We start from the raw sequence: 9,256 nt of genomic DNA on the forward strand, positions 1-9,256 counted from the left end.
CGATGGACACTCTTTGCTCCATCACCAGTTGGCTGGTGGAGGGACAAGCTCAGGGGCTTCTTTCCCAGGTCCCAGCGGGGAGAGAGCCTCGGGTCACGGCCCTGGAGGGGAAGAGTCTGCTCAGAGAGTTACTGGCGTGTTCTTGTTCCTTTTCTGTGGTCTTCCCAACACAGCAGATTTCCCCAAGCGTGACCGCTGCCTCAGTCCCTCCTGTGTGGACAGCAGGCCGGTGCAGAGCCTCTTCCCCTGACAGCGTCGACGCGGTGGTTGTGACATAGATCTTTCAAAATACCCCACTTGGTCCTGTTATGGTCCTCTCTGTATCTTGGGTTCTCCATACCGGGACCCTGCCTCTCAGCCCCCGCCGGCCCCAGGAGCCCCTGCACTCCTGGCCATCCTGGCCCAGGGAGGGGCCGGACAGTTACAGCCAGCAGGATGGTTTTCTCCTGGTGGCCTTGTATCTCTGGGAGTCACCGGCTGCTAAGTGGAGGTCACCTTACTTCCAGTGGTCCTGTTTCACCTGTGCAGGCAGGCGTCTGCTTTCTGAGAGGCTTCAGAGCCTGTTCCTGGCCTTTGGAGAATTCATGCAGCCCTGGGGAGGTGCTGCACTCTCGAGGCTGTGACCTGTACTTCTTAGGTCCCTCTTCGCAGGCTCAGAGCCGTCACTGCAGGGCCCACAAGCTTCCGGGGGAAGAATAGAGTTTTATGTAGCCATAGGATGGAAATAAAGTACTTTTAGCAGTAAGGAAACTAAGGTGGAGAAGGCAGCAGGCTGGAGGGAAGAAGGGGAGGATCTGACTTTGAAGACTGAATGTAGAGTTAGAAGCAAGAGGTTAAAGGTCAGGCCTTTCCTTGCCCAGGGGAGCATTTGACGGCCACGTAGCGCTCTTCTCAGCCTTTGTTTTGGGGTCACGATGAGGAGCTTTCCTGGAGCTCTTTCGGATCCAGAAGGCAGACTGGTCTTCCTTCTCCTGTCTCCTCCCTGGGCTGGGGCGTGGGGGCCAAGGGCACCTTCCCCGACAGCCTCTGGCTGGTGAGCAGGGAGGGTCCCTCTTCCCCTTCGCTGGGGCTGGAGGTGGAGTCTCACGCCGGCTTTGGCTTTCAGTGGGCCAGGTGAATTACCCGAAAGTAGCCGACAGCTCTTCCTTTGACGAGGACAGCAGCGATGCCTTATCCCCTGAGCAGCCTGCCAGCCATGAGTCCCAGGGCTCAGTGCCGTCACCACTGGAAGCCCGAGTCAGTGAGCCACTGTCCAGTGCCACCTCAGTATCCCCCACTCAGGTGAGCTGGCCCGCTCTGCATGCTTCCCCTGCTCCCAAGGGCCCCAGACTTGCCGGAGGTACACAGAGTGAGGTCCCCCGCTTGGGCCAGGCAGGATGGGGAATGGGGGGGGGCTTGCCCTGGTCGCTCAGGAGCTGGCTGGCTGAGTCCTGGTGGTGGGGAGGGAAGGGAGATGTTGGCAGTGGACCCCCATCCCAGCCAGCCTCATCCAGTCAGTGGTCCCAGGTGGAAGACACTGGCTACCTGCGGTCAGATTCAAGCCTCCCTGGCCCACCCCATGTCCACTCATGCAGAACAGCGTGCTTGTCCTGTGTCACTTGCTTTTCTACTTCCCTACTCCCCCTGCCACCCCTGGGGGCCGCTCTTCTCATCCCCCTGGTCTTTGCCCATCATTGGCCCCCTGACAGTGATGGTGTCCGAGGACACCCACTTCTAGGCAGGGCAGGGCAGGGATGCACTGCCACCTAGAGATGGCCACGCCCTCTGGAACAGCCAGAAAGGGAGGGTGTCCTAACTTTCCCCTTCTCTTGCAGGTTGTGTCTCAGCTCCCAGCGGGCGCAGATTCTGGAGAAACGCTCTTCCTGGCAGAGCAGCCTCCTCTGCCTCCCAGCCTCAGCAACGGAACCGCAGCCCCCACCGCCAAGCCCACCCCCACGCTCATCAAGGTACCGTTTTCCAGCCAACTGTCCTTCCTCCCCATGTCCCCTGAGCCCTGCTGTGACTTCATTCCAGTGTAGGGACGGCTTCAGGGGATGGGGCTGCATGTTTTCCCCCCCTGGTCCAGGCCCAGCAAAGGTCACTGAGGTAATGTGGGGTGCTTCCTGTTCTCTGCAAGGACACTGGCTGTCACAGTCATAGCCACCATTTGCTGAGCACGGTGTGCCAGGCTCTTGCTCCTGCCTTTCCCGTGGAAGCATGCTCACCCGTCCCTTCTGGGTCACCGACAGCCTCGTGAAGCAGTAGAGAACCCCGTTCCACAAGGGACGAAACTGGGAAGTAAAGTGCAGGCCTGAGGCCTCGCAGCTGCCAGTGTCGACCGTCTGTTTTTATTTTCCGAGGCCTGATCTGAACTGCCTGAAGCAGCCATGGGTTTACCATCAGCCCCCCAAGATGCCTACTGGGGACCTTGTGTGGGGGACACTGTGCCGGGCACCACCAGTCCTCCCTGCCTCCAGGGTCCCCAGGACCTTGGCCTGTGCTCCTGCTGGCGGTCCCCTTCTCCTCCCCAACCCCCACCTCCCGCCGCCGCCCACGCGCTTCCCTCGCTGGTCTTCAGCCCCCTGCACAGAGTCTGCTCCTGGGCCTCTCCTGTCGCTCACAGCGGGGAGCTGGCCAGCTTCTTGTTCTCTCCTGTAGCCTGAGTCCCCGCCGTGCCTCCGCTGCTGCCCTCCTGTGTGGGGCCCCCGCCGCCAGGCCGGCCCCGTGCGCGTGGTCTCTGTGAAGCCCCATGGCTCACAGGAAGTTTTGTAGGTTGTCCCCGTCCCAGGGGAAGCAGCCAGTGCCCCCTGCCTGGTCCCTGGCGCTCCAGAGTTGCCTGTTGGCTCTGGTCTACTCTGTCATCCGGCACCTCTCACCTCTGTAGTCTATTCCTGAGGCCACAGATGTCAAAGGTTTTCCCCCACAATTCCTCCCTCAAAACTGCTCGTCAGGTGAGCAGCGCCTTTCTCTGACCCCTAGCACTCGAGAGGATAGCGTGTATCTACCTGTCTGCACTTCCTCTTCTCTGCAGTGCCTCAGCCTGCGGGCTGGCTCCCCAGCCCTGCCAGAGAACCCTCCTCACGGGTCTAACTCCAGGCCCTCTAGGGTCCCGCCCCTTTCTCTTGCTTTCCCTTGCCTTCCTTTGTGGCTGCTCATCCCCTGGCTCCTCCTCCTGCCTCAGTGGGGTGCTCCCCAGGCCCAGCCCTTGCCCCCGTCCTCCCTCACAGCTCCGTGCTCCACAGCCTTGCCTGCGTTCCCTCCGCGGGTCCGTCCACATGCACTTGGGTGCCCTGCCAGCTCCGCTCCGCAGCCTCGTGCCTTCTCCCTCTTCCCATGCTCCCTAGCAAAACCAGAACCATTTCCTGACTTCCACGACGGGACTGCGGTCGTCAGCGGGGCCAGAGCTTGAAACTGGAAACCTTTGAACCGCTCGCCTGCCACATGCTTCTGCTGTCCAGTCTTCCTCTAGTCTGTCACCTCTGTGCAGACCTTTGCATCAGACCTCAGCTGATCCCGCATCAAGTCTCCAGCCTTCTGTTTGGCATTCTCTTCTTAGAAATGTCTAGGCTCTCCACCTCTTTGCCTGGCACTCCCTTGCTGACCCTTGTCCTTGTCCAGCCCCCGCTCCCTGCCCCACAGACAGGGCCCTTCATGGTCTGTGGTCCTCATTGATGCTTGAGGCCCAGTGGGAGGTCTCCCTGTGTGCCAGCTGGGGGTCTTTGGAGGTCCATTTAGTGAAGGAACAAGAGCTTTTGGAGTCCTGGGCTTGGGTCCCAGCTTTTTCACACAATGAGATCAAGGCCACTCTGCGACCTTGGGCAAGTGACTTCTCTGAGCCTGTTTCTTGATTTTCAAGTAGACATGCTCTTTCCTGCTCAGGCAGGAATCCTGTAGGTCTGTGTGACATAGTCTTTATAAAGTACCTGATATGGATGGCACGAGCTCCAAAATCCAGCTGTATTTCTCTTCCTGTCATGTTCGCTCTTTGCTCGGGTGACAGTGACATCTACATTTGGTTGGTTTTCTCTCCACCCTCTGTCAGCCCTTGCCCCCTGCTTCGGATGCTTCTGGGCACTGACGAGGCCTCTGCTTTTGGAGGGGTTGCAGTCCAGTAGGGGGAGAGTAGCACTGTGCAAGGTGCCTCCTCAGAATCCACTCTCTCGTGGAAGGGACACCAGCCTTTCCTGTGGGGACCTCACTCTGAGAAGCCCACACTGCCTCCTTGACGGCACCTTCTGTCTCCTGCGCCCTCAGCAAAGCCAACCCAAGTCTGCCAGTGAGAAGTCACAGCGCAGCAAGAAAGCCAAGGAGCTGAAGCCAAAGGTGAAGAAGCTCAAGTACCACCAGTACATCCCCCCGGACCAAAAACAGGACAAGGGGGCGCCACCCCTGGACTCCTCCTACGCCAGGATCCTGCAGCAGCAGCAGCTCTTTCTCCAGCTCCAGATCCTCAACCAGCAGCAGCAGCAGCACTATAACTACCAGACCATCCTGCCTGCCCCGCCAAAGTAGGAACCCGCCTCGGCATCGTCCCACCCATCCCATCTGTAGGCGCCCCAAGACAGGCAGAGGCCAGGTCCGGGTGGGTGAACCCAAACCTGCAAGGACCCTTTGGTCAGGATCCTGCAAGAGTGGTCCCCAGGACCCAGTTCCCTTTGTCCCATGCCCGTCTCTACCCAGCCCTGCAGAGTTCGATGGGGAGCCTCGATGGGTGCTCATTTTTTGCCTTTTCTTCTCAGGCCAGCAGGTGAGGCCCTAGGAAGTAGTGGGCCCGCCCCAATGCGCAGCCTTTCCACTACCAGTACCAGCTCCAGCTCAGGCGCCCCTGGGCCCAGTGGGCTGGCACGTCAGAACAGCACCTCACTAGCTGGCAAGCCAGGAGCCCTGCCTGCCAACCTGGATGACATGAAGGTAGGTCGTCTCCCCGAGGTGCTCGTTTTTAGGGAAAGCAGCCGGCCCAGAACCCACGGTCATAGAAGGCAGAACAGAGTTCCAGATTCTGGTCTCCAGCAGAAGCACTTGGGACCTGTCAGGGCCTGGTCATCTCGGACATCAGTCTGGTCGTTGTGGTTATCATCATTAATGTCATCAGCCAGCATCTGTCTAGGCCCTTGGGGCTTACAAAGCCCCTCTACCTCTTTCGCTGCTTTTGTGAGAAATGAGTGTCCCCGCGGCTTAAGGATCGGCTAGCGGAGGCATCTCGAGTAGGGGTCTGGCCAGTGGTAGAGCCAGGATTCAGCTTCAGGTCTTTCCTGTTCAGCACCCGCACTGTGTCACTGGACACCCCTCCCAGTCTGCTGGGCAAGTGCTGAGTAGGGCCTTGGCGGGGCGGGTCCTGCTTGGGGCCCGGCTTCTTTTCTCTGCCCTGATCAGAAGATGCAGTGGACCAGATTCCCCCTCAGGAGTTTGTTGTCTGAACCAGGCGTACCTGACCCCTCCTGAGCCATGCCTGACCCAGCAAGACTCAGCCCTCACCAGGGCATTCAGGCTCAGGCTTGAGTCCGTCAGACCTGGATGTAACTCCCGACTCTGTTGCTCACTAGTTGTAATATCCACTTAGTTCAATTAAGTATTTAGTGAGCACCAGGTACCATGCTAGGGCTGGGGACAGCTGAGGGGATGTCGTGCCCAGACACAGGTGCAGGGAGCATTTTAATCAGGCTCCTGGAGCATTTTAATCATCCCGAGGAACGGGTTGAGGCTGGGCCTGGAGGACACGTGACTCGCCCTCCAGGGCTATGGGGATGTTGGAGGGTTGATGTATATGAAGTTGCCAGTGGGGCCCAAGAGATGAGGCCTAACGGACAGGAAGCTTGTCCCTCCCGACCTCCTCCGACTGCCCTCCCGCCCGGACCCAGTTCCCTTTGTCCCCCGCTGCGCTGACTCCGCACCCCTTGCAGGTGGCAGAGCTGAAGCAGGAGCTGAAGTTGCGGGCGTTGCCCGTCTCGGGCACCAAGACAGACTTGATTGAGCGCCTGCGCGCCTACCAAGAACAAGTCAGCTCTGCCCCGGGAGCCCCCAAGACCCCTGCCGCCACCTCTCTCCTGCCCAAGACTGGTGAGGTGGTGGTAGCCTTCCCGGCGGCCCGCCTAAGCACAGGGCCTGCCCTGGTGGCGGCAGGCCTGGCCCCAGCCGAGGTGGTAGTGGCTACGGTGACCAGCAACGGAGTGGTGAAATTTGGCAGCACGGGCTCCACACCCCCCGTCTCCCCCACCCCCTCAGAGCGTTCACTCCTTAGCACAGGCGATGAGAACTCCACACCCGGGGACACCTTTGGTGAGATGGTGACATCGCCACTGACCCAGCTCACCCTGCAGGCCTCGCCATTGCAGATCCTTGTGAAGGAGGAGGGCCCCCGGGCTGGGACCTGCTGCCTGAGCCCTGGGGTGCGGGTAGAGTTGGAGGGGCGTGACAAGGACCAGATGCTGCAGGAAAAGGACAAGCAGATCGAGGAGCTGACCCGCATGCTCCGGCAGAAGCAGCAGCTGGTGGAGTGGCTCAGGCTGCAGCTGGAGCAGGAGAAGCGGGCCCAGCAGCCTGCGCCGGCCCCGGCCCCCTCCCCGACCCCTGCTCCCCTCGGCATCCCGGTGAAGCAGGAGAATGGCTTCTCCAGCTGCCAGCTGAGCCCGCAGCCCCCGGGCCCCACTCACCCCTTCAGCCCCAGCCTGGCGGCCCCCAGCGCCCACCACGTGGATGCTTGTGCCCTGGCACCCCCGGCCGTGGTGGTGAAGCAGGAAGCCGTGCTGCCAGAGTCGGAGCCGGCCGCCACGCCCCAGCTGCTTCTGGGCCCACAGGGCCCCAGCCTCGTCAAGGGGGTCGCACCTCCCACCCTCATCACTGACTCCACAGGGACCCACCTTGTTCTCACAATGACCAATAAGAATGCAGACAGCCCTGGCCTGGCCAGTGGGAGCCCCCAGCAGGTACCTGGGTGTGGGAGGGGCAGGGGCCACAGGAGGGTGTGAAGATACTTCTAATGACAGCCCCGTTGACCAGGTGCCCCCATGGCTGGGCATGCTAGGCTTGCTTCCTTTAATCTTCAACCCTCTGAAATGAGGGCTTGCTAACCTCATGCCACCAAGGAGGGTAGTAAGGCCTGGGAAGGTTAAGGTACCTGCTTACAACCCATAGTCATGAGGGTGGTGGTAGATACTGCCCACCTCTCTGGCCGTTGTTATCAGCACATTTCTGTTCCCTGGCAGAGGGCTCCTGGGCAGCCCCACCCAGGCCGGGCCCCCTCCCTCTGCTTCCTGGGCGTAGTGGGGCCCTGGGCAAGGGTCAGGGTCGCCCCCTTCCGAGGAAGAGGCTGTGGGCTCAGCTTTCTGGCCTGGGCTGAGTCTGGTTTGAGCTCCACTCCTCTCTCCCCCCTCAGAGAGGCCAGCTGTCCCACACCAAGGTGTCATCGGCAGCTGGCTCTCTGCTGCTGCCGCCTTCACAGCCCAGACCCTCCACCCAGCCTGGTCCAAAGGTGAGGCAGTTTTAGGCTTTGTGTGGCCTCTAAGCCCTGTAGAACTCCAGGGTGGAGGGGACAGTGACAAGAGGCACCTCAGGATGGGGGACAAGGACCCTGAGCAGCCTCAGGCAGAAGGGAGGAGAGGGGAAATCAGCCCAGAGCCCCTCCCTCCCTCCTGCGTGGCTTGTACCAAACCCCAGGTGGCCAGTCACCCCATGCCTACCCAACCTTCTGTGGGGTCAGAGGTCAGGGTCTCCCCCACCCCTACCCCAACTCATATCTCCTCTTCCCCAGTGGCTTCCATGAAAATTTACCAAAAGCCAGTATAGGCGGCCACATTTTCCTGGCCAGTCTCCCGCCTGTGCTTCTCAAGTGTGCAGGGCCTTGAGCCTGCTTCCCTCACGCCAACCACTGCTCTGTCACTGTTCTCCTGTTCAGCCCTTGTCCCAGCCTGGTTCTCCATCCCCTGGCCCACCAGCCCAGATGGACCTGGAGCACCCGCCACAGCCCCTCTTTGGGACCCCCAGTTCTCAGCTTAAGAAGGAGCCACCTGGGTATGAAGAAGCCGTGAACCAGCCACCCAGACAGCAGGTGAAGAAGGTAGACTGAGGCCTGGCCAGGGTGGGTGGCTGCCTATGCTGCTGGCTGGGCTCCCACAGTCCCCTCCGTCCCGAGTCCAGCCAGAGGATAGTGGTGGGCAGGAGCCAGTCTTGGGGGGTCCCAGAGGCCTTGGTGAATGGGCTGTTCCAGGCAGCATGCCAGCGCCCGGCCCAACAGAGGAGATGTGGGCTCCGGGAGCCCGAGCACAGGCCAGTGGGCTGGCTCTGCAGGTCCGGCTGCCGGCTCGGGCAGAAGGGAAGAAGGCCTGTGACCGGAGCTGGGACTCCTGTTACAGGATTTCTTTTCTATTTTTGTTGCACAGGAAAATGGTTCCTCGAGCCAACAGATGGATGATCTGTTTGACATTCTTATTCAGAGTGGAGGTAAAGCCCAGGCCCCCAAGCTACCCGTCCAGTCTCCTTTCTCCATAGGTCTCCAGCCCCGTGGTGGGTTGATCCGTTGGGTTTTGTTTGGCTATTGAACACTTAATGGGAGACAGGCCTTGTACTTTGGATGCAGCAACAGCCGAGATGCGCACCACCTCCAGTGCCTGGGCAGGGACCCCGGGAGGAGGGGGAGTTGTAGCCTCAACACACTTCCACTTTACCCGGCACCCACTGCCTGGCAGGAACTGTCCCTATAGCTGAGACACAGCAGTGAGCAAAACAGCGAACACCTTCGCATGGGAGATGAATGATAGGCACATTACGTCCTAGAGGAGAGGACCTTACGGAAAGCAGGAAAAGGTGTTGGGTGGGCGGGGCAGGGGCAAATGACAAGGCCTCGCGAGTGCAGGGTAGAGGGGCTTTGACTGTGGACGATGCCAGAATCTACCACACAGCTCTGAGCGCTGGTTGTTTGTGCTGGAAGAGCAGCATCAGGCAGTGGTCCAGGCTGTAGTGATCTAGGCCAAGCCGCTGGGGCGGTAGCAGCAAAGTGGGGAAGTCTGGAGTCTGGGTATGTGTTGGACAGTGCCAGTTCGATTTCTTTATGGATTGGGCATGTGGCAAGAGGGCAGCCAAGGATGACGCCAAGCGTTTCAGCCTGAGTTAGCAGCTGTAGTTGGGCACGTGGAACAGGCATCAGTGCAGCTGAGTTGGGCTTAGCTATGTCCCAAGACAGAAGTCATCACGTGGACAGCCCAGGTGAGGTCTGGGCTGGAGGCTGAAATCGGGGGGTTGCTGCTGTCTAGTCTGGCTTTCGGAGCCATGAGGCTGGTTGAAC

The 9,256-nt window shown here is 60.2% G+C and overlaps 1 protein-coding gene across 6 annotated transcripts in view; it reads left to right on the forward strand.

Annotated features, from left to right (window-relative positions):
- MKL1 (megakaryoblastic leukemia (translocation) 1) overlaps window positions 1-9,256 on the forward strand; it is a 170,996-nt gene that overhangs the window by 158,201 nt on the left and 3,539 nt on the right. For 3 of the 6 annotated variants that reach the window (XM_011369073.2, XM_023535928.1, XM_011369066.2), the window contains 8 exons: window positions 1,106-1,281; window positions 1,815-1,946; window positions 4,234-4,487; window positions 4,719-4,890; window positions 5,880-6,902; window positions 7,352-7,447; window positions 7,871-8,032; window positions 8,355-8,415. In XM_011369073.2, coding sequence (XP_011367375.1) covers window positions 1,106-1,281; window positions 1,815-1,946; window positions 4,234-4,487; window positions 4,719-4,890; window positions 5,880-6,902; window positions 7,352-7,447; window positions 7,871-8,032; window positions 8,355-8,415 — 2,076 coding nt within the window. The remainder of the gene's footprint in view (window positions 1-1,105; window positions 1,282-1,814; window positions 1,947-4,233; window positions 4,488-4,718; window positions 4,891-5,879; window positions 6,903-7,351; window positions 7,448-7,870; window positions 8,033-8,354; window positions 8,416-9,256) is intronic. The other 3 variants (XM_011369067.2, XM_011369069.2, XM_011369068.2) reach the window with 3 other exon arrangements.

The sequence above is a fragment of the Pteropus vampyrus genome, unplaced genomic scaffold (assembly GCF_000151845.1).
Source record: "Pteropus vampyrus isolate Shadow unplaced genomic scaffold, Pvam_2.0 Scaffold145, whole genome shotgun sequence".
Lineage (NCBI taxonomy): Eukaryota > Metazoa > Chordata > Mammalia > Chiroptera > Pteropodidae > Pteropus > Pteropus vampyrus.